At 34.9% G+C, this 25961-nt stretch overlaps 1 protein-coding gene and 1 long non-coding RNA gene across 4 annotated transcripts in view; one reads left to right on the forward strand and one right to left on the reverse strand.

Moving 5' to 3' along the window:
- The first annotated feature begins 204 nt into the window (after positions 1–204).
- LOC112903944 (alpha,alpha-trehalose-phosphate synthase [UDP-forming]-like) overlaps positions 205–25961 on the forward strand; it is a 66270-nt gene continuing 40513 nt past the window's right edge. Inside the window, exon 1 of one of the 3 annotated variants that reach the window (XM_025976863.1) lies at positions 205–420. In XM_025976863.1, coding sequence (XP_025832648.1) covers positions 360–420 — 61 coding nt within the window. In that variant the 5' untranslated portion in view covers positions 205–359. Of the gene's footprint in view, positions 421–20585; positions 20947–25961 lie in introns of those variants that run through there. The other 2 variants (XM_025976864.1, XM_025976862.1) reach the window with 2 other exon arrangements.
- On the reverse strand, positions 4718–15881 carry LOC108732481. Its single transcript, XR_001937092.1, has 3 exons — positions 15849–15881; positions 15521–15773; positions 4718–7022 (listed from the first exon to the last, which is right to left on the reverse strand). It is a non-coding gene; the product is annotated as an uncharacterized LOC108732481 (long non-coding RNA).

Here is a 25961-nt window from a genome sequence, read left to right on the forward strand (position 1 = left end):
CCTGTCCAGAAAAATTAGTTTGCTGTTTATTTAATTTTAAGTCCAAACCATATTTTGTAATTTTATTGCTCTTTACTATTACACTGTGCCGCCTCTGACATAACAGAGCTTGAGTCATGGTTGGAAGTTTACCGAGTTCTACTGCGCTTGCTACAGGTAACCTGGCCCGCCTTCGTAATGATTCTGTTCCGTTCTAACAGCTGATATTTGGCACTTGGCATGCGTAGTTTTACCTCTCGAATCTTCGATCACGTTGCGTGTTAGTGATGGTGTAGCGGGCTGAAATTGTGCACAAGTATTTTACTTGTTTCCTTTACACATAAATAATTGTGGTGTTTTTATAATAAGACAACGTCAGGATGGGACTGGGTAGAAGATATCCTAGAATTCCGTCTGAGAGTGACTTTAGACGTAAGTTTGGTATGTCATTTTATCATCAGAAATAAAATTTTCTTCAGCATGTACTTTAACATGTTTTTATGGGAGTATTTTATGCTTTTACTGAACATTGTGGTGAAATGATTTTTCTGTGTGAATTTTGAATGAGAGTTTAATTTATCGCTAGGCTCATATCCGGTGCTATTCTTAGTTTTTGCCGGTTCCTCTAATAAGACATCGACAAACAGAGGCGTAGTGAAAGTGAAGATATGTAGGCGATCATAATGTTTATTGAACTTTTCAATTTTTAATTTATTTACATCCAGCTTGTAAGCAATTTCGCAATATTGCATTATGATATAAACTTAAATCTTATTATGTACATTTTCTACTCTCAAAATACAAATACTGGATAATTTGGACACAGAGTGTTATTTTTCTGCAGGTAGATAGATAGAGCCTGTTCAAAATTTGTTGATATAAAATTCTCAGAAACGAGTCAGGCCAATTCTCAAGACACAAGGGTCTGTCCAGGTTTTCTCATACGTATAGTGGCGTACATTTAAATCTTCGTAATGATTGAAGATTCACTGGACTCTGGATGAAACATACATGGGTACATTTTCAATTAACAAATTAACATAAACTGAAATATAATTATTGTAAACTGTTGTATCTCGCGACTATGTCGCCTTCTTAAAATGGGTGGTACAGTGTACACACTCATTCCCAAGCAAGTAAACCACTACACAATTTTTGAAAACAAAGTTTATTTCTTATTACTTACACTTAACTAACTTTCTACTTAACGTTTAACTAAAAATAAGAAATGGAAAAGATGTAGAAAACTTGGATGTTGCAACAATAGAATTAGAATTAGAACTGCCTGAAATCTGGTACTTGCTCCCTTTTAAAGGGACGCTAGCAAAAGCGCCATTTAGGATACTTCTCAGAAAAGTTTCAAGTTCGGTGCTAGTTTTGTAGCACCAAGTGCACGAAGTTTGACTTCGTTTTACAACGGTATAAAAATACAAAAATAAGTGAATATAACATTTTCTGGTTAAATCTTGATATTGGTTCTTAAATAATGATGTGGAACATTTGATGATAATTTAAAGAGATGTATGATACGGATATTATATATTTTTTGAGTTATAAAAGGAAACGATTATTAAAATAATAATTAACATTTGGAATGTAACAAAACTGTATGTAATAGATTAATAATAAATAATAAGAATAAGAACAGTGTTTTCTTAACGAGTATTAAAAAGTACGACAGGGGATCTGGATACAAGAATCAAAAAAATTGACAGAACACTTTCTAATACACATGTGGGTTCTATTTATTTACCTGTTGAAATATTTAAAAATGAATGTTTCGTCGAGTACCCAATGAACTTCCTAGAACTACGAAGATTTATATGTACGCCACTGCTTGTATGCAAAAGCCGGGGCAGACCCTTGTGTTCCGAGAATTGAACCGTCTGCGTCTCCTTTCTATGAATTTTACATCAACAAATTTAGAACAGGCTGTACCTAACTGTAAAGTTAAACTAAGCAAGTAATAGTTGTTTAAATATTAGAAGTTTGCTTTAAAACCAATTTCAGAATAAATATCAAGACGATTACACTAGGTGTTATATACATCTCTAAGCATGCTGACAAGCCACCAAAGTATAAACTTTACATTTGGCATCACAGGTTTAAAAAATTCTGTAAAATAAGGTAATATCAATTGATACTTTTTTTAATTATCTGGTTACCATCCTCTTTTGTTTGTGTCAGCTGTAAAACCAAATTAGAAATACAAGAGCTTTCTAATCAAAAAATGTTGTTTATCACTTTTGCGAAGAAAAAATTTCTTAATACAGAAATTACTTTTATTGAAATCGCGCAAAAATATTCCACAAGGTTAACAAAAAATTGATTTCTGTTTTTTATCATCCGATTGAGGAGTTGCGTTTAACTAGTTATAGAAGAAGTGATGAATCGATCTTATGTAGGTAAGGCAATAATTACTCTACATTGTTTAGCATTTTGCTGAAATGCTTGGAGGTTTGGACAATTTTCCTTTAAATTAGAGGGATTATATTTTTTTCCAGGATACCGGTCAATTAATGAAACAAATTTGTTTTCTGTTAAGTTTCGGTTTATTTAAACTATTTTCAGACAATTTTTTATTAAATTTATTGTTCTAAGTACTAGATTATAATACATTTGTTAGCAAAATATAATTGAATTAGAAATCCAGTTGTTAACTTCGGCAAGGGAATAGCGTGCTAGAGATCGCAGAATATACCTAATTTATGTTTATATGTCCAGAATTCTCTGATGTTGATATGACAAGTCTTGCATCTCTCTGACAACCTATATATAAATCTAGTGGAGTTGTTAAATTGTGAACTTCTCTTTCATTGCTGTTTTTATTTTTGGTTACTATTGGGATATTTTTTTCACTAGGGGTAATACATTTTCTTTCTCACACCGGAGAATATGATATTCCTTGTGTAGTCCACTAAAAGCCAGTGTGAGTTTTTACCGATTGGATTTGGCCATCATTTAATTTTTTTGGATGGTCCATGTGTTTACTTCTTCTATCTGGAACAAACGCAATGTAGCCCCAGTTGATTTCATTCTTACGTAATTTCTGAAGCCTGTGGATATGGATGTTCACCAGCTCCACGTTGCATACTTTTGCAACTTCACCGTAAAGCACAGTATGTAATGAATAGTAAATTTCCTGCCTGACTCCTGGCGTTTGGGTTTCTATTCGTACGAGACATTCGTAGCTACTATTCCTATTCAGGCAAAGGGATAGCTGTTCAGAACATCAAAGGATACCAGCCTCTACAATTTAACGTAAATGGTCTCATGAGTGTATCTTTCAGTTCCTGTCTGAATTTATTCTTGCAAAGATAAATTGGTCCTATCGCGCGTGCTTCAATTGCTTTTTTGTCTCTTTTAGAAATGCAATGTTTTGCTTTCCTGAACTATGTCTCTTTTTTCTCTTTGCGCCGTCATAATCTGCTCGGAACATATTCTGTAGGAGATTCTTCCATACCTCGTCTTACTTCAGAGTAGGAATCTTTGCTTACTTCTTCAAATTCATACAAGTTACATGATTTGTGGTTGTTTTCACCATTACAAAATCATCTATTGGGCGAAAAAGTCCATATATTTGAAAATTCTGAACATTCTAAATTTTTCATTAATTATCTTTTAGCATTAAGTAACGTTTGAGTCAGTGCGATGGTACCTTTCTGATTGTTTTTTGCGTAATTCGACGTTATTGTAAGATAACAAACAATAAAAGCAATAAAGTGATAAGTCATCTGACTTATCGTATTTCTGAGCATTAAGCAACGTTTGAGTCAGTGTGGTAGTACCTTTCTGATTACGTTTACGTGATAGGACGCTATTGTAAGATAACAAACCATAAGAAAATGATAAATTCGCCTGGAGTATCTTGTTTTTATTATAACACGGTAATACTACTGGCGGCTATTACCGGATACGAACATAAACTGTTACTTTGCAGCATATTGGTTCTTCTTCAAACAACAGTCACATGTATCACAGTTTTTGTGAATAGTTTTGTTTTTTTTTTTACGAGTCTTCAGTTATTTCTACAGATACACTTTCTTTTTTCTATCAAATCTGTTTTCTTTAGCTTTTGTTGTCCCACTATCTAATCCATAATTTTTTAAACTATCTCTTTGAGAATAAATAAAAGTGAAACAAAAATACTGGTATGCAAGGGAAGTAAAAGTAGGGAGAGAGCGGACATAAAGATAGGAGACAAAACATTAGAAGAAGTGGCCGATTTTAGGTATCTAGGAAGTCAGATAAGTCAGGGCGGAAGGAGTAGTAGGGACATAAAGCAGAGGATAACGCAGTGTCGAGTCGCCTTCAATAAAAAGAAGTCACTTCTATATTCGCAAACGATTAATTTAGAAATTCGAAGGTTGTTAAAGGTGAGTGTTTGTAGCATGGCGCTTTACGGGTGCGAAACATGGACAGTGGGCGCGGCGGAAAAGAAAAGGTTAGAAGCGTGCGAAATGTAGTGCTACAGGTAAATGATGAGGATACAGTGGTTAGAGAAGGTTAGAAATGAAGAGGTATTAGGGAGAGTAAGAGAATAGAGGACTCTATGGAAGTCAGTAAGAAATAGGCGAGATAGGTTAGTAGGACACCTTCTCAGGTATGAAAGTCTAGTCAGAGACATATTAAAGGCAGAAAGGAAAGTTAGGAGGGGTAGAGGTAGACCCAGATTAAATTACTGTTCGCAAATAGTTAAGGAGTCTTAGGACTGACAACCTTATAATGATGATGATCTCTTTTGAAGACTTTCTAACTTTCTATGATCTTTTTCTTTTCAAGATTGTCCTTGTAGAGGGTTAGGTTAGGTTAGGTTTCAAGATTGTCTTTGTAGGGGGTTGACGTTAACCTAAGGTTGGTCCCTGAATTTATTTTACGTGATTAAAGACGTCGGTTGGTTGTGTCTGGAACTGTAACGAACTGTAACTGGAACGATTGTTGAAGAATAAAGTTTATGGTGCGACTGTTTTTTGTTTCTGTGTTTTGTGTAATTTTGTGATAATGCTAGTTGAAGGCCTGATAACAACAGAAGGATATTGACTTTTGAAGAATTGCATATGCTACTTGTTGATCGTAAACTGGCCATAAATCTATTAGGTTTTACAACATTTACATTCTGAATGGAAGATCTTACTTCTGGTAACGTTGTGAAGTCAGGCTCAATTGACAAATTAACTTTAGGAATATTTGTCATCAAAGAGGGAAGAGCATTCAGTTTAGTAAAAATATTAGCATTGTATGGAAAAATTCCCGTGCATTAAAGTTGATTTTGTGCTACATCTAACCTGTAGACCTTGGCGTATGCTTCGGAGACAATGGAAGTAATATCATACAAGTCCTCGTATTCCGGGATTATTCCGCTTGTGTGTGGTGTGCTTAACATATGGATGAGAAGAATAGGATTTTCCTCAGTGGGATTTGTAAATTTTACTTGACGTTTCATGCGCTGTGCATCCATCCAACTGTAGTCTCGTAATCATGCAATCATCATGCGTTGACGTGGAAAAATGAATAATGGAGGAAAAATTGTCCTATTGTATTCATACCGAACAGTAAAATGTTTTCGCCTCTTTCACCACATGCCAATTTACCTACTTGGTGTTTTCCTTTTATCGATAATAAAACCTTGGGGTTTTTATGAACGCAAGAAATGCCAGCCAATTTGAGTGTGAAAACGAACATTTGTTCATCGATACTTCTGATTTATCGAAAAATAGTTTAACTTGAGGTTGATGAAACCCAACCGTCTTCATTGGACTTGTAGCTCTTAAACTTAATTGTGGATTTCCTTCTAAAAATGTATAAAACCTGTGATCTCTTTGTCTGTGTTTATTGTGTACTGCATCGTGGGGTTGTTGGATGTTCGATAATAAATGTACACCCCAATTATCTTTCCACTTAACTGCCACTAAATTGGAGTCACTGATAAGTTCTTTATATTCTCCCCTCTTTATTTGTTTATCACTTACAAATTTTGGTATAAATCGACGACTTATGTTTATGTTTCCACAAGCATAAATTTTGTTTGTAAGTAAGTCTTCAAAAAGCGGCACGCCTATATATAAACGATGATTTTTATTACATAAATCCTGACAAATCCAATACATCTAAGATCCATAACTACTCTTGAAGCCAGAGATCCTTCAACTTTTCCTGTATAAAATTGAATGTTCTAACCATATTTTGATTGATCAGCAAGAATCTAGATTTTGCAGCCTCTTCTTTATAGGTTTTTTATTACTTTAAACTTTCCTGCCTTTAAATTTAACCATTGTCTCATCAGTAGCAATACACGTCGAAAGATTAAAGTTGTTTTTAAAACTTATTAGGAATTTTTTCTCAACGAATGGCCCCAATTTATGCAATTTATTCTAATTTGCATGACTCCTTGAAAGAATATTGCTATTGTCGTTCCAATGGATGTTCGCCAGGAACCAACTGAATCTACTCAAAGACATTTTGCTACTTATGTAGAAATCATTTAAGTCTGCTGATGAACATCAGTAGTTAATTAAAATAAAAGTTTCTACTTGTTTTGTAGTTGAAACAAACTCATTCCTGATTTTAAATTCTTTTGGGCATATAAGTTGGCTGATCTACTAATCGATCTATTAGAAACAGTCTGAAAATGTACGCTGCTGCTTTTTTATTCACATTATTTACAAATTGAGGTATTTGAAAAATTATTTTTAAATTTTGAGGTTGCTTATTTACATTAGCATTATTCCATGTAGGTTCAGCATAATAACGCTCAGCATCAAACTGTGGAGTTATATTGTTGCGTATTTGAATTTCCAGTGTTACTTCTGAAAGGGGAGAATCACTCACAGAATCAAAGTCTCCCGAAAAAATTATGTCAGTATCTGCCTTTTCTGTATTATTTTTCTCCTCTGCCTCGCTAATTTCGTTATAGTTAACTGAATCATCGTCAGATGGAATGAAAAAACGGGATCATCCAGGTGACTTACTTCCTCTTAAAATTCCTCTAACGTCATAGCAGGGGGCAGACAGTCAGTGCGTGTTCCTGGTTAATGAAGTTTGCCCTATAAGCAAGAAACATTTATTTACGAGAAATAACTTAACAAATAGGTATTGCCGCAATTTGAGGTAATTTGTAGTGGATAAAAATTAATGAATTTTGATAAATTTTGGCGAACATGAAATGTCGAATTTTTCTTTGCACACATTCTTTTTTCATCATTAAGAATAAAACTTTCGTTATTAATGAATAAATTTTAAAGACAAGAGATTTTCGGTCCGCCAAATGTGAACAAATTTTATATTTTGTCCTTTACTAAATGCCGCTTCTATCTGAAACATCCGCTACAGTAGTGAATATAAACTAAATCTGGAAATTTCCAAACATTTAGAAAATAACCAAAATAACTTAATGACATACATTTCGGAATGTTCTTGAACAATAAGACCTTGCCAATGAGAAAAATGCCAGTTATAAGACTCTATTTTAAAAACCTATTTTTACGCGTATGTAATCGACCTTCACTAAAAAAAACTTTCGAGAGAAGTTGTTCGATTCATTGAATACGTTTTTACTTCATGTGGACTTATCGTCGAGACTTCATGGTAATTATTGCTCAGTTGAATGTGTTTATGTTACTTTTAAGTATCGAATTGCAGAAATATTGAATTTGAATATTAAATATTGCTATTCTAATTTTAATTATTAGACTCATACTTTCATTTTCGCTTTTAAGGTCTCCTAATTATTTTACTGGGCTGTCCCAGCATTTAGTTGCCAAGCATAATAATTAGCAATATTTATTTTTATTTATTCATATTCACCGAATTCGTTATCAGTATTTAGTAAAGTATTAAATAACTTTTTCAATAATATACATGTAATTTGAATATATTTAGCATTCTTCAGTTAATATGTATACTAATACTGTAAAGCTGAAAGGCTGCTTGCTTGAACGCGCTGATCTCAGGAACTACTGGTCCGATTTAAAATTCTTTCAGTGTTATAGGGTTGTTCGGAAAGTCATTTCATTTTTTCCCGACAGAGGATTTAATTGTATTATTTTGCACCCAACTTCACATTTAAGCCGTATAATTTTTATATGCTTTGAGAGCTCATATAGCAAGGCTTGTGTGTGAAAAATTCCAATTAATTCTACGCAGTAGTTTTTGGTTGGTGCCCTTTTAAATATGGAGAGCGATAAGCAGCATTTTCGACATATCTTACTGTTTTACTACAGAAAGGGTAAAAATGCTGTTCAAGCCAGAAAGAAATTGACTGATGTGTATGGAGAAGGTGTGTTGACAGTACGCCAGTGCCAGAACTGGTTCGCTAAATTTCGATCCGGCAATTTTGATGTCGAAGATGCACCACGTTCGGGAAGGCCGGTTGAAGCTGATAAAGACGCGATAAAGGCATTAGTTGATGTGAACCGGCGAATAACAACACGTGAGATCGGATTGAGGTTAAATTTATCAAATTCAACAGTTTATGACCACTTGAAAGGCCTGGGATTATCCTCGAAGCTCGATGTATGGGTTCCCCATGTTCTCACAGAGAGAAATCTGTGTCGCCGCATTGACGTCTGCGATTCGCTTCTCAAACGTCACGAAAATGATCCGTTTTTGAAGCGCATCATCACTGGGGACGAAAAATGGGTTGTATACAACAACGTCAAACGCAAGAGGTCATGGAGCAAAAAAGATGAACCGGCTCAAACCATTTCCAAAGCCGATATTCACCAAAAAAAGGTGATGCTGTCTGTTTGGTGGGATTTTAAAGGAATCGTTTTTTTTTAGCTTTTACCGGATAACACAACGATTAATTCGGAAGTCTACTGTCATCAGCTGGACAAACTGAATGATGCACTTCAACAGAAAAGGTCAGAACTAATCAACAGGAAAGGTGTAGTGTTTCACCAAGACAACGCGAGACCTCACACAAGTTTGGTCACTCGCCAAAAGCTTTTACAGCTTGAATGGGATACAATGCTACACCCACCATATTCTCCAGACCTGGCACCATCGGATTATTATTTGTTCCGGTCACTCCAAAATTTTTTAGACGGTAAAACCTTCACCTCAAATGAGGAGGTCAAAAACCTCCTCGATCAGTTTTTTGCCAGCAAAGACCAAAAATTTTATGAGCGTGGAATTATGCTACTACCAGAAAGATGGCAAAAGGTGTTGGACCAGAACGGTCAATATATAATTTAAAAAAGTATTTGTTTATTATACGAAAACTGTCTTTCATTTCCACAAAAAAAACGAAATGATTTTCCGAACAACCCTATAGATACCCCATTTATCGAGGAAGGCTATAGGCTAATATCATCACGCTAAGACCAATAGGAGCGGAGCATCAATGAAGAATATTTCAAAATCGGTTTTTTTTCCTTTTGAGAGCTTTCGCTGCTTGCGCTGCGTAAACGGTTAAATTTTCTCAAAAATCATGTATGACAGAATTGTTCCCCTTTAAAAGTTCAAAAAAAAAAGTTCGCGATAGCATATGTCTATCTTTTAAGGTTGGCTAACTATAACCTTTTTTATGCTAACCAAATTTGTTTTAAAATAATATTTATTTGCGAAGGTGTTTCTATAAACATAATATTAATTCTTATCCAAATAAATACGTTATTCATATGTAGGTACCTAAAATAGCTCTTTAAAGTACGTATTATTTAAAAATATTTTCACCTTCTACGTAAACGAAGTCGCGGGTTATAGTTAGCGTTAGCCCATAGTATACTTCGTTTACTTTCTGTAGCGATGTGATATTCAGTTTGACCGGCGCAAAGTAGAAAAGAACAGCACTAGGCCAGAAAAGGAAGGACACAACTCTTGGCCAAACTCTTAACCGGCGAGGAGCGTATAATCCGTACAGTACTACACGGAAAAATTGACCATTTTATCCACTACAATTGCATTGCTCAAATGTGCTGTTATTGGTACCATTTACTACTGAAAATATCAACGAGATGTTTATTTATATTTGAATACATACTAAAGGCTTTAATGTTTGTTTTCGACCCGCACTACTATTCATGATTGAACAAAACTTTTGGTAGGTACTGTATGAAAAAGTATGTTTAATGAACAAGAGTTGAGGTTGTAATGAGCTTTTTTCTCCCTACCTACGATTTTGCCAGCGCGCATCCAAGACATTGGGAGGGGCATTTCGCTAGAGAAAGTAAATGAAATATAATTATTCCACGCGGACGAAGTCGCGGAAAGAGGCTAGTCCTTCATAAATATAAGAATCATAAACCCTCTCGATAGGTATATATATATATAGTTTTTGGGACTCTTTGTATTAGTTTTCTTAATGAAGTTATTCTCAATATATTTCACAGTTCTTTTATACGGCTCTTGTATTTTTACACCCCTGTTATATATGTTCTCGTCGCCACCCCTTACTAAATTAATAAATTTTCTGATATTCTTACACTTAAAACGTCAAGCACAAGTATATACATTTTGATGTTGATAATAAGTGTTATTAGTAATCGATAGTGACCTTCCGTTGTTGTCTTTATGACGTATTGTCGATGAGTTTAATAGTTTGTTGTGTTTTGATCTGAGATTTTATACTTGAAACTTTAGGATTTTGAATGACTTTAATAACTAAATGTATTTTTCTTATAGTATGAGGTTCAATTGTGAAAAGGAGTCACGTAAACTTTAATAATTAGGACAAAAATTGATGTTAATGGATTTAAATTTTCAAGTATTTTTTCTTAAAAAGTCAGTGTTATTTAATTACTTAATTAGATTCACTGGACGAAGATATTATCCTCGAAGCTCGATGTATGGCGTATGGGTTCCCCATGTTCTCACAGAGAGAAATCTGTGTCGCCGCATTGACGTCTGCGATTCGCTTCTCAAACGTCACGATAATGATCCGTTTTTGAAGCCACTCATCACTGGGGACGAAAAATGNTGGAGAATTTCTTCATTTTCAAATGGGAGTGCTAAACGTTATAGAAAATATAAATAAAAGCAAGGAAGCGACACCTCAACCCCAAACGAACTACTCATTTCACGTGCCCTCTTATTACTCAGCCTTTCCGCATCTATCTCAACCTCCTCCGGAACATCAATCATTTGTACCTGCTAAACAACCTTCATATCCCCCTCAACAATATCCACCTCATATTTCAAATGTTTCTGAGCATCGTCACACTTCACCTCCTCATCATTCAAATCGACTTAAAAATTCAGCAACGCCAGTGTACAATGCAATACCACGCACTAATCGTACACAATCAACAACAGAATCACAGACAACATTGCAACCCCTTTCGAGTTTTTGCTACAGTGACTGTTCAACTGAATATCTGGCGAGTCCAACTACACCTTCAGGCGAATCCACCTGTTCAGATCAAATCGATTTTGTTTAATTATCTCCTTTATGTATAACAAGTTAGGTCTATATTTTTAATTTTGTCAAAAATCGTAAATTTAAATAAAAATTGATATTAAATCAATATGCTTAACATTTATGATTGACGGATGATTTATTAGTTGCCCTTGAATTTACATTCAAAAAATAGCTTTTCAGTTACAGTGCATAATTAACATGCATCAAACTGGCCTACGGAATTGGGAAAACAAATATGTATTTCGTGGTTCAGGGATTCTACAACGTAAAACTAAGCAATAATCTCGGAGGATGATTTTTTTTAAGATTACAATACCTCCCTCTACAAGGGAAGTAAAAACAGTCGGTGTTAAAGACACTTATTACCTTAAAGTTATAGCTAGCATTTCAATAGGTTGTATACAATTTCTAAATTGTGTGTTTTGCCGTTGAAGGACGTTCTGCAGTTTGCCATGCAGTTCGTCGAAGGAGCCAGCTGACATACGAAAGTAGTTGAAAAACTTCCGTTCATCATTTCTCAAGTCTTCAAACAAGGTGTAGAATAATCCCACTTCCTCACGTTTCTGATTAATAGGATGAACCCAATGAAGGCGCTTACGCCTTTGTCTTTTTCGACGCCGATGCAATAACCAAGCTATAATTTGCCCCCGATTCATAGTCACTCTACTATATTTTCTTCAAAAATGGTGACAACTAGCGTACTGAATACTGTTTTTGTACGGTTACAAATCGTGCGGTACCTACGTTTAAAATCGTACAGTGAGAAAGTAACTACACCACGATACAAACTCGTACGACTTTTGATCGTGCGGGCGAAAACGTGTAATGTGCAACGAGGCTAAGACCCATATGAAAAACCCATAAGGCAATCCTCATTTTAGTATCATCAGTTTTTTGGTGGGATTTTCATTAGTAATATACGGGGAATCACTATATCGGCAATAGGCACAATCTTAAGAAGCGGATTCGAGATTTTATGTGACTTTTGACATAACTTTTAGAATGCCAAAATAAAGGTATGTACGAATTTACAGCTTATTGTCTGATGTTGACACTCTTTTTTGACTTAATTGATTGTACTATTAGGTGTATGAAGAGTTACAAGAAAATAATTATGCAACGCAAAAGTAAATAATTTTAATGCATAATTTGCAAAGGTTTATTTCAGTTCTTAAATAATTACTGTTATGTGTATCATTTTTGTAGAAATGACAACGTTAATACAATACGGGTTTTTTCCACAAGCTTCGTAATTTAATAATCATCTATTGGTTCAAGTTCACAATGAGACGTCTTAACCGTTATTGATTAGTCAATATATTGCCAGTTTGTTTGAACAACCACCCTATTTGACAAGAACGAAAGTCTTGCGCGAATTCAATAAGTGTTCTATTAAGTAGCGGATATGTAGGCAATTCAGCTGAGACGACTATGACAAATTTTTAATGTGTTTCTAATTTATTGTTAAAAAACTATTCGGTCAATAAACGAAAATCATAACAATTGTTTGGCTAAACTTTTGTTTTTGTGTTTAGTGGATGAATACCACAGGTATGACAAATAAAATTATGACACTTGGAACAAATAACGATTAGACTCGTCAATTCACAGTTTTTTATTTATTATCACCTATCTGTATATGAATATGTAATTAGAAGTTATCAATAATTTGTAAATAATGATAATTTTTATCGCGTAAATGCAAAAACTTTTTTGTTCAAATAGCAAAAAATAAATTTTAATAAATTACGTCTTATTCTTCAGTTATTTGTAAGACGCACATTTTTTTTGGGCATGGGCGGGAATAACATTTTGAAAAATATGTAAAAATTGTACCGAAAGAATTCTTTTACAAAATTAATGTCAAAGGCATTAATTTTAAAGATGAAAATAATTTAATTAAAGAAAAACCAAAAATTTCCAACATCGTCATAATTCTACACTAAAATTGTTGTAATGGTCGCGTTCTTTATTAGTAAATATAACAGGTCAATTGAAAAGTCCCCGGCCTAAAATAGTAAAACACATTTTTTTTGCAAAATTCGTTTTTTTTATTCAACATAATTCCCTTCAAGGGTGATACACTGATTATAGCGATCCTCCAACTTTTCGATACCATTTTTGTAGTACGATTTGTCCTTTGCTTCAAAATAGGCCTCAGTTTCGGCGATCACCTCTTCATTCGACGAAAATTTTTTCCCAACGAGCATTCTTTTGAGATCTGAGAACAGGAAGTAGTCGCTGGGGGCCAGATCTGGAGAATACGGTGGATGCGGAAGCAATTCGAAGCCCAATTCATGAATTTTTGCCATCGTTTTCACTGACTTGTGAGACGGTGCATTGTCTTGGTGAAGCAGGACTTTCTTTTTCTGCAAATGCGGTCGTTTCTCGGCGATTTCGTCCTTCAAACGGTCCAATAACGCTATGTAATAGTCGCTGTTGATGGTCCTTCCTTTTTCAAGGTAGTCAATGAAAATTATTCCACGCGCATCCCAAAATACAGACGCCATAACCTTGCCAGCCGACTGTTGCGTTTTTGCACGCTTTGGAGCGGGTTCATCGTGTGCAGTCCACTCCGATGACTGTCGATTGGACTTCGGAGTGAAATGATGGAGCCATGTTTCATCCATTGTCACATATCGACGCAAAAACTCGGGTTTATTACGCGTGATCATCTTCAAACACTGCTCTGAATCATCAACTCGTCGTTGTTTTTGGTCAAAAGTGAGCTCGCGCGGCACCCACTTTGCACAGAGCTTTCTCATACCCAAATATTCGTGAATGATGTGATGTATACGTTCCGTTGATATCTGTAGAGTGTCTGCTATTTCATTCAATTTCAATTTACGGTCATTCAAAATCATTTTGTGGATTTTTTTAATGTTTTCGTCCGTAACAGCCTCTTTTGGGCGTCCACTGCGTTCACCGTCTTCGGTGCTCATTTCACCACGTCTAAACTTAGCATACCAATCCTTGATGGTTGATTTTCTCGGGGCAGTGTCCGGAAATTCGTTATCAAGCCAAGTTTTTGCTTCAACTGTATTTTTTCCCTTCAAAAAGCAATATTTTATCAACACGCGAAATTCCTTTTTATCCATTTTTTTCACAATAACAAAAGTTGCTTCACTAAAAATGCTATAATTCACAAACTAATGATCCAACAGCCGTCAAATTTATAGACGCGTCTTTTGAAGGTAAGGACTAACTGAAAATCATATGGATTTAGTTCTGGTGCCGCCATCTATGTGTCAGGCCGGGGACTTTTCAATTGATCCTAGTACATGTAATAGACTTAAGAAATAACGACCAAGGAAAAAAGATGAACCAAGGAGACATCGATCAAGAACGGAAGAGATTCCCCTCAGGATTTATCCAACTCTACCTGGAAACATCGGCGAAACGCCTTTAGTTTAACGAAGGGGAGTTATATCTTGCGTTTTATTTTAATATAAAGAAACTATTGCACAAGATATGAACTGCGCTGCATTTTTAAAACAATGAAACTATTGTCTACACGTATCTAGAGTTACTTCTTCACCAAGCGGCATAATCTAAAGGTTTACACCATTACATTGCTTAGCATTCGGGAGGATGGCGGTTCGATTGCGGTTCCGTCTGCCTTGTTTCAAGTTTTTCTGTGGTTTTCTTGAATCAATTAGAAAAATGCTGGGGCAGTAATATTCCACAGATAATTTTTCACTCTCTTCTGTCTTAATTTCGTCCGTCTAATCTTTCTCAGCCGAACCACCACCCACCTATTCCCACGATTCCTGAAAGGAGGCTGAAGAGGGCCTTCCACTCTATCGTCTGGCATAGTCCGGAGGGACTGCCCGTCCACTAGCATTAGTGGCTAGTGGGTATGAACACCCAAAGTTTTTTTTACTACTTCTTCACTTATACAAGTGTATTTTGTTTAAATAAAGTTTTTGTGTTTCTAAAAAGGGATTTTTACTCTATACAAGAGTAACTTGCTTTAAGTTTCCTGGGTTTTAGGAGAACCTGATAGTTCAATTACGAATCGACGTTGAAGTCAATTAAAAAAGAAACATTGATTTAAATTAATTATTTACTTATCTACGATCTATGTACAGCTGAACCATCGAGAGGTGACTCCTGATTTTTTCACTTGCGGCGCAGATGGTAAACAAGAACCGCATAAGACTAAAAAAGAATGTAACTCACGCTAGGTAGCAATATTGATATGCACATGGGGTTGGTCATTGGGAACACACTATTTACTCCAACATTATGTATTTTCTGTTTATTTAGTCGTCCACTAGATTGATTACTAAAATTACAGCCGGGCCTGGTGGTGTGCGTCGAGTTCTTAGCAATTTGAGGGGCTACGACTCGTTGGTTCAGCAATGCAATGATGTTGATGTTTCCAGTTTGGTGTTCGGTTGGAGTCTATGTGTTATACTTAAGCTAAAGATATCTAAAATTAGGTAGAAAGATGCAAGTTATGGAATTTTCCTGAAACTAGTAATAAATTTTATAATGAATACTCAACCGACTCAGGTTTCATGATTTTTCATCCCCCGACATAATATCACCGGACAAAATATCCCCGGACAAAATATCCCCGTGACAAAATGTCACCGTGACAATATATCTCCAGACTAAATATCCCTAGACAAAATATCCCCCCATCCTAAAAATCGCTATAACCACACCTCACATGATCAAACATAACAATAACCTAACCTAACCCAGTCAAACTTGCGCCATGCCACCTTGTCGTTATATTATTTATTGAAGTATCGGTTCGATAATTTATTATCGGGGCTTTTGTTCGGTGATATTTTGTCACGGGGATATTTTGTCAGGGATATTTTGTCCGGGGACATTTTNATATATATATTTATCTTTTTTGATTTATCTTTATAATTCATCACCCATGTTCTCGTTTCCTGTATAAAATAAATTTTTAGAGGCTTAAACAATGACGTATCAATAGGCTCTAATGCCTTGGTTGTATGACTTGGGAGCCATAAAAGTTCAATATCAAAGACAAAAGCTCAATTGCATTGTACGTAATGCGATGCATGTCCGTCTAAAATTAACAACGCTTTACCCAATTGCTTTACCGACACCTTTCCTTGGAATGAAGTATTTTCGAAACCAATTTATAAATAAGTGGATGTTAATACTCTTAATTGTCCTGGTTTATGTACATGTCTGAGCCAGGAGAAAGTCCATTTATGAAATCTGGTCTTTTGTTATCTTTTATTATCAGCACTGGGGGAATAAAATTACTTTCGAGTACTTTTGAGCACTTGTGACTTTTATATGCGAGTTTCTGAAATCATGCGTATACTCTCACAGACCCCGTACATTAACAAAACTAAAGGAAAGAAACAGAGAAGAAGTGGCTACAACTGGTGATGAATTCATGACTCGTGTGATGGCCGATTTTCTGCAAAGGCCAGAAAAATGCAGTCTGGAGGATGGACACCACTTATCCGATGTAATATTTCATAAGTGAAAAGCATGTAATGACAAACAATTATTTGTATTTAAATAAAATTTTCCGTAAAAGTAAACGTGCACTGTTCATTTCAAAAATGTCAGATTCTGTCGGTCATCCTGTACTTCTAAGCCTAAAACCATTATGATTATTTATATTTGTTCTTTCATGTGCTGGTTATTACTAAGAAGTAATGATGAAGCAGTGATTACCTTCAAATAGTCAAGGAAACCGAATACAGATCCTGTTAAGCAACAAAGCTGTTTTATGAAAACATGATTCCTGGATTTAAAATTTGTGAAGAAATTAGTATTGGAGTGTGGTGCATGTTCAAGAATGACCAGCAAACTGCCCTTAAAGTTTTATACATAAGGGAACTTCCATGAATAAATCCGCGGTTAAAGTGAAATCTATATATACCTGCTTTCATTACCTTTCTTCATTGTTTACCAAATTTATGAATTTAAAATGTTTTATTTTATAAGTTTGATACGTTTGGCTGATATTTCGGAAATCAGATAAGTCAGGACGGAAGAAGTAGTAGTAATATAAAGCAGAGTATAGCGTAGGGTCGAGTCGACTTCAATAAAAGAAAAGTTTCAACCAAAAAGGCGGAACGTCGGTTTAAGATTGCAAATTAAATAAATAATGTTTCATTCCTCTGGTCGCTTTTATTGTAACAGTTCTAATTCAACATTGGGGAAGATAGTACAAAGCTTGGTTATTTTTGTGGTTTATTGTCGTCTACCCATTTGATATTTACAACGGTATGAAATGTGAAAATTCACATGAAATCCGCATGTGACCCTCTGAAGTCCACATGAAATGTTTTCAGTACGAAAATCTAATGGAATCCAATGTAGGTGCTCGTGAAATCTTATGAAGTTGGACGAAGTCTTATCATCTTATCAATGAAATTCAAATGAAACGCTATGAAATCCGCATAGAATCCCGTGAAGCCAAGCCAAATTTCACGTGAAACAAAAAAGTTTTTTGGTGGTTATCCTCTCGATTAGTATATAATCTTCGTTAAGTTTATGTAAAATAAGTCGTTGTTATTGTGCGACTTTTATTACTAGCTTCGAATTGCACCGGAAGTATTTTGTGAATAGATCATTGCGATAAACCAGTTATCTTAAATACAGTACATAAGAACTGTTAGAAATAACAAATAATTTAATACAGTAATCAATAAATAATACAAATTACGACAAACGACCTATCCTAATACAATCTTAATTACCAATTTTCATTATGTAGGTTTTTGCACTGCTTAGTAGGTAGGTACCTGGTTACAGGTTCTGGATCCCAAAAAAAGTATCGGATCTCCCAGGTACTGGAACCAAACTGAGTACTCAGCCCACCTCTAATTAATTTATCCATGAAATCACTTACTAGTAAAGTGTTAATCATGAACATGTGTTATGTTACTGAGCGGAAGCCTGGTTGTTTAATCATAACTATAAAAGTAATAATTGCATACTTCAGTTTCTGTCGTATTCTTTGCCAAATTACGAACAAACATATCTGTATTTGTTTTTTAGTTAATAAACCTATTTAGAAATATAGTGAGCGTTTTGGAAAATCCAAGTTCTGGATTAAAAGCGGTCAGGAATGGGCGGTAGTGGGAAATTTCTTTATTTTAAAATTAAGCACTAAACATACACGTATATCCAAACCCTCAACATCTTCACTTTATAGGAACAAACATGACTTTCTAAATATGAACAATGTGTCTGTAAGAGGAAATACATGTTACCTATGCTCGCAAATTAAATTCACATTAAAATTACTTGAAAATAAAGATAGATCAAAGATAATAAAACACTAATATAATTAAAATTTCAAAAACTTTCAAGGCAAGTATGGAACGTTTAAGACAATTATGGAAAAAACTGTTATTCTATCGGGTTGTTCGGAAAGTCATTTCGTTTTTTCCCGACAGAGGATTTAATTGTATTCTTTTGCACCCAACTTCACATTTAAGCCGTATAATTTTTATATGCTTTGAGAGCTCATATAGCAAGGCTTGTGTGTGAAAAATTCCAATTAATTCTACGCAGTAGTTTTTGGTTGGTGCCCTTTTAAATATGGAGAGCGATAAGCAGCATTTTCGACATATCTTACTGTTTTACTACAGAAAGGGTAAAAATGCTGTTCAAGCCAGAAAGAAATTGACTGATGTGTATGGAGAAGGTGTGTTGACAGTACGCCAGTGCCAGAACTGGTTCGCTAAATTTCGATCCGGCAATTTTGATGTCGAAGATGCACCACGTTCGGGAAGGCCGGTTGAAGCTGATAAAGACGCGATAAAGGCATTAGTTGATGTGAACCGGCGAATAACAACACGTGAGATCGGATTGAGGTTAAATTTATCAAATTCAACAGTTTATGACCACTTGAAAGGCCTGGGATTATCCTCGAAGCTCGATGTATGGGTTCCCCATGTTCTCACAGAGAGAAATCTGTGTCGCCGCATTGACGTCTGCGATTCGCTTCTCAAACGTCACGAAAATGATCCGTTTTTGAAGCGCATCATCACTGGGGACGAAAAATGGGTTGTATACAACAACGTCAAACGCAAGAGGTCATGGAGCAAAAAAGATGAACCGGCTCAAACCATTTCCAAAGCCGATATTCACCAAAAAAAGGTGATGCTGTCTGTTTGGTGGGATTTTAAAGGAATCGTTTTTTTTGAGCTTTTACCGGATAACACAACGATTAATTCGGAAGTCTACTGTCATCAGCTGGACAAACTGAATGATGCACTTCAACAGAAAAGGTCAGAACTAATCAACAGGAAAGGTGTAGTGTTTCACCAAGACAACGCGAGACCTCACACAAGTTTGGTCACTCGCCAAAAGCTTTTACAGCTTGAATGGGATACAATGCTACACCCACCATATTCTCCAGACCTGGCACCATCGGATTATTATTTGTTCCGGTCACTCCAAAATTTTATGAGCGTGGAATTATGCTACTACCAGAAAGATGGCAAAAGGTGTTGGACCAGAACGGTCAATATATAATTTAATAAAGTATTTGTTTATTATACGAAAACTGTCTTTCATTTCCACAAAAAAAAAACGAAATGACTTTCCGAACAGCCCTATATCTATGTTACATTTCAATCATCTAAATAACATGGGAAATTGGCTTTCATAGTAGTTTATTGTCCCATAACTTTCTCGATTTTCCTAGATTAAAAAGATCCTTAAAATTATTAATGACTCGATCTTTTGTGATACTTATACCTATTATTGTTATGTTCATCTGAAAACGATTAAATAAACAACATAAAAATAAAGTGCAATGTAAGATATGATTTCCGAGCCAGACGTCTACTAGGTGCATTGATACAATTGTTGAAGTCTCCGACCCTTGGTCTGTTGTACCTATCAGTTATTATGATATCTTGGAAGCTATGGTTTTTTTATTTTGACAAAAATTCCGCTTATATCGCTTCAAAGATTATGTGTCTTCCTCCTATTAAGCCAGACAGACTATTAGATATCTCTTGTCGTTGTTTACAACATGATTGGTATTATGCAAATGTTAAGGAGTTAATAAAACCGTGCTGGTGGAGATTTGACATAGGACTCATGAATTATTTGTTGACGTATTGAAACATGTTGATTGGTCATTTATACAGATAACGGAGTTTTTGTTATGTAGCAGTGCCGTGACCCTCTTTTGCTTATTATTTTTCTACTGTCCACGTGGAAATCGGCCATTCATTCGTGCGTACCAAATGAACAGTGCCCAATGACGTCTGTTCTTATCTACATGGCAAATAGTATTTTTACCAACTGCAGGAAAGATGTTTTTGTGCAGCCATTCATCTGATTGTTCACATGTCTGTAAAAATTTGTGGTCTTGGTGCTTTTCGCGTGATACAATTATTGTAAAGTGTCCGTTGACGATTTTGTTAATTTACGAGTTACATTTTAACAAACAAATACCTCTTAGATGTCGTCAAACGTTGCAGCTTTTCCAAGGAAAAACCCCGTGTACACCAAAGATACCTTATCAGTGATGGAAATATTTGTACCTGAATTGAACAATATCAATAGAATAAGTAAAAACGGCTATGGCGTTAAGCGGACGACAAAAGGTGCACAGTTCAATGGTAAATCGGCCGGTACGTAAAATTAATTCTCTTATCTCCCTTCAATAATAATAATAATAATAAAAAAAATTAAATGCATGAAGCGTGAATCCGCCTGTTTGCATACTTTAATGTAATAAATGTTTGTAAATATTATTGCCGGGGACATTATAAAGATATAAAGATAACCTTACATTTATGTAACGCTTTCAAGAGCATTACAGATAGCTAATAATTTTGTTAATTCATTTCTTGGTTATTACTGTTAATTATCAGTTCTGATTGTATTTGAAATGATGCCAAATTAAAACAAGAGGTAGCACTCCATGGTCTCGGTAGAAATACCTATATAATTTACATTTTTTAAAAGTAATAAAATGTACGTAATTGTTTATTTGAAAAGAGGAATGATAGAAGTTGATAATTTTACTGATTACTCGAAGATAAATAAGACTGAATAAAGTTAATAAAAGTCTCACTAATGATTCGAGTGCTCTAAACAAGTGAAACGAAATTAAATTTCCCTCAAGTATTTACTTTTTGACGCAGTTTTGTGTATCTATACTACTAATATCATGCAGGTATTTATACTTACTATTAAATAGGTATATTCTATAACAATTAATTCAGTACTTTTTGAAGAATAAGTATCATTTTCGTTTTTACAATGCATTGGAAAAAAGTATATTTTACCCCCTATTTTAAAAGACATTCAAGTTAAAAGTTAACAAGAGTAACATAAACCCATACGGAGTATGCATGCCCATCTAATTAAGTTGTAAATAAAACAAGTAAAAAAAAATTTTACGTCAAACGTTTTTATTTAAAATAAAAATTATAATGATGTAGATAATGTATTAAAAGCTAAAAAATAATTCGGTAGGTTCTAGATACCAGTCACCACACCACTCTCCTCATCAATCTAGGGTATTGATCAAACAAAAAAATAAAATTGTGGGGTGCGTGAAATTTCAATCAACAGTCAACCACTTATATCATTATAAATGCTTTTTACATATTTATTCAGGTTATTCCACGCCCCACGATTTTATTTTTTTGCCTGATCAGTGCCCTAAATTGATGAGGAGAGTTGTTATCATTATTATCTTTATTTTCAATAAAACCGTTTAACTTAAATTTTTATTTCGGTGGTTAATATTTCTCATTCTATTTAATTTATTTAGTGCCTCATTATTAAAAGTTTCTTTCCTTACAATTTGTTGGAATCTATCTCCTCGATACATATTCTTTCCAAAGACTACTAAGTATCAGCTTCTGATCTCGAGTCTAGGAAACAAATATGAAATTAGAAATATTGGAACAAATATGAAATCTGCCATTCTGTGCCGGCAGCCATCTGTTCTCCTATTCTTTCTAATATCTCTTCATTTCTTATCTTCTCTATCCACGTTATCCTCATCATTCTCCTGTAACATCACATTTCGAACGCTTCTAACCTTTTCTTTTCCGCTGCGCCCACTGTCCATGTTTTGCACTCATGCAACGTCGCGCTCCAAACATACACCTTTAACAACCTTTTTCGAATCGACCTCTTTTTTTTAAAGACGACACGACCCTGCGCTATCCTCTTCTTTATATCCCTATTACTCCTTTTTTTTTATGTTTTCGTGGAAGAGGGGAAATCTTCAAAAGACACCCAGCCGTCCGCACGACTGGGTACTGTCGGATTCCCGAGGGAGAAGTCCTCGGACCTACCGACTAAAACCCCTCTACCTCAGGCCGTTCTAGGACCGATTAAGGTCCTCTTCAGCCGCTACTACTCCTTCCGTCCTGACTTATCTGACTGCCTAGATATCTAAAATAAGTCACTTCTTTTAATTTTTCGTCTCCTATCTTTATATTTGCTCTTTCCCTACTTCTCTTGCATACCAGTATTTTAGTTTTACTTTTATTTATTTTCATATAGTACTGATTGACTCCTAATTTTTATTTCTCTACGTTGCAACCCTAGCTCTATAACTGCCTGTTGTTTTTTATACAAACTAAGTATCACTCTTCTATATTTGTAACTCATCCCTACATTTTTAAGTATATTTAACATCTTGTCCCATTTAACATTCTCAAAAGCTTCTTCTAAATCTACAAATCCTATGTACGCACTCTTTCCTTTTTCTATCGTTTTCTCTATTGTTACCCGTAAAGCTACAATGGCCTCCTGCGTTCCTCTATTTCTTCTGAACCCAAATTGATCTTCTAATAGTTCTTCCGCAGTTTTTTCCATCCTACTCTTCGCAATTCTAGTTAAGATATTTGACGCATGGGAAAGTTAAGGTAATTGTTGTAAATGTCTCGCACCTATCCCCGCCTAAGCTAAATAAAATCGTTTAAAAACGATACTTCCAGAAAACTTACTCCCAGTTAATAAAGTCGACGCAAATTCAACTTAAAATATCGATAACCGAGAACCCGTTCATATGCAACTTAAAATCTCAGCAGTTTACGTTACTATTTCAGGCTAATAGTAATATGGTAAAGATCTTGCCTCGTGTACTTCTTCTCGTGTTATGCACTTCAATATCCTGTACAAGAATGCATAAAGTTATAAATATATGTTTGACGCAGAAACTATTTCTTCGCACAATTTTCAAGCTACGAAGACATGAAAATATTGAACCAAACTTAACCCAATCCCAACCTATACGAAGGTAATTTTGAATGCAAGTTACTGTAAATAAAAGAAGGTACACTTCGTTCATATCGGAGGTGCATCTAGTGACCAAGGCTTACGAAATTGCTATCAGCCCGTGTAGCCTCAGATAATGATATAAACTGGCGGGATTACAATCTGAATTCGAATGGTCCTTGGGTTCAATTCACGGCTATTATTAATATGTTACACACTAAAGATGTACCTGATTTTTCCGGGTACTGGATAAGCATATACCCGGCTTTAGACAGTATTCATAATGGTTCATGTCTTTGTTCTGGCGGGATTTTTATTAAACACCCCCCAAACCACTTTCAAGTCTCGTTTAAAAAGTCGTTTAAACACTAGCTTGAGTTGAAACAGTTGAAACAAGCCTATAATAATTTTTATAAGCACTAAAAGTTTGCAAGGTGATAAAATCACTAAAAAAAAATGTGCCGAATCCGTTGGGTACTAGACCCAAATCGGGTCCCCGCGTATTTGAAGACTCCCAACACCTACACAGCAAAAGCTTCCCAATACTATAAGGGACAGACCAACGTGCTTAGCAGTTGGCGTTATGAATACAATCAGGATGCATTTTCTCCTTTTGGTCTTTGCCCTAGACTTAGAGAGTCAGCTATACTACTTTTTTTAGTTTTGAATAGTTCAACGTTCATGTTTTCGAGGCTAATCCAGCCTTCCTTTTTGTTTGTACGCCGTAAAAGGGTTTTTTTTTTGTAGCAACTGTATATCCTTTGAATCCTCTTCTCATAACCGACTTATTGGAATAAGTTATGACCATTAAAATTTTTCAAAAATGTTTGTAAACGTTTAACAGGGAACACTACTTGTTTTGTAAGTAACTGTCCAAGGTTAGCGTGAGAAACAGTACCGATGGTGTGGAAGAAATTGCTTTGTACTCACATATTTTTTTTTTTACTTTCAAATAGTATTTATAGATTTGTCCGGAAAATTTTTGTCGGCAGTGAAGCTTATACGGTATCCAAGCACCTGCTGGATCTGGCACGGATTTGCTTCCCCTTCCGCCCGTAATACGTCATTGTATAAAGTTATTTCTCTTCTTGATCGATACGAACTGCAAATGTCAAAATCTTTAGCATTTACGAATGAACACGTTTTGTTAGAAAATTTTTTGATTAAACTTTTTGAACGCAATGAACGTATTACTAACTTTTTAGGTCACCCTGTATATAGATATTAATTTGTTTACTTATGTATTTTTGAGAAATGTTGTTGGTAACGGTAATCATAACAGTGAATATATTTTTTTGATATATATTAAATTTTCTTTTACATCATAAACTGTTAAGTGACATTTCCAGTTCTTTATCTACTACAACGTGTCTTAGGCGTGATTTTACGATTATCTTAATGTAACATACGCAAACGAATTGTTATTAAATTGAAGCTTACGTAGTTTATCTATTATTTTACGTACATAAGAAAAGTACGGAATACGATAAGAAATTGCAAAATTGTCATTGTGTATCTTACATTTATGTAATTTAAATCTTGAATTGATTAATATTATGACATTTAGTTTACTTTTTCGCATGTTCTTTTTCTCACGACAAGATAAAAAAATTGAAGAAATTTGTTCACCGCTCAATAAAAAGTAGCAACAATTAAGGGTTAAAGTGTATTCACGGTCAGATACTAAGATATATATACTTTATGTAGTTTTTTTGCAAACAAAACGTATTACCTGTATGAGAATATATGTATTATGAATTGATGCTTATCCAAAAGAAGTAATACGTAGTACGTATCTATATATTATTATACCCTTTGAGAACCAGTAAGATGATATTGTTTTTTTGTACTTATTTTTAGGCACTCGAAAACAAAAACGATATGATATGATTTCGCGTCATAGTTAACATAACAGTGGGTAAAATCTTGATGATGGTACTATTCTGCACTTTTATAAGATAACTAGCTGTACACTGCGCGCGTTGCTACGCCACCAACTTAAATAAATTTAAAGGAAAGACATTACACAAATATTCAATTCATTTTGAGTCACTTTATTGATTTTGTTAATTTCGAAAAAATTGTGACATTGCAGCGTTTCGTTTCAATTCAATATTTATTGAAGTGCTGTGGGATACACAATATTTCTTGTTTTTTCTGTCGAAAATTGGTCGTACCAACTCAGAAACCTTCTTTAGCTCATGTACAACACATTTGCTAAAGATCATCACATGATTCATCACATAATCAAATTCATTGTTTACGATTCATCATCATCATCATAAGGTCATCAGTTCTAAGACTGGTTGGACACGTACCTCCACTCTTTCCTATCCTGAGCTAAACTTCGCATTTCCCTAAAACTAGAACAGCCCACATCCTTAACTATTTGCGAACAGTAATC

This window comes from Agrilus planipennis, unplaced genomic scaffold (assembly GCF_000699045.2).
Source record: "Agrilus planipennis isolate EAB-ADULT unplaced genomic scaffold, Apla_2.0 scaffold23, whole genome shotgun sequence".
NCBI classification, from domain to species: Eukaryota; Metazoa; Arthropoda; class Insecta; order Coleoptera; family Buprestidae; genus Agrilus; species Agrilus planipennis.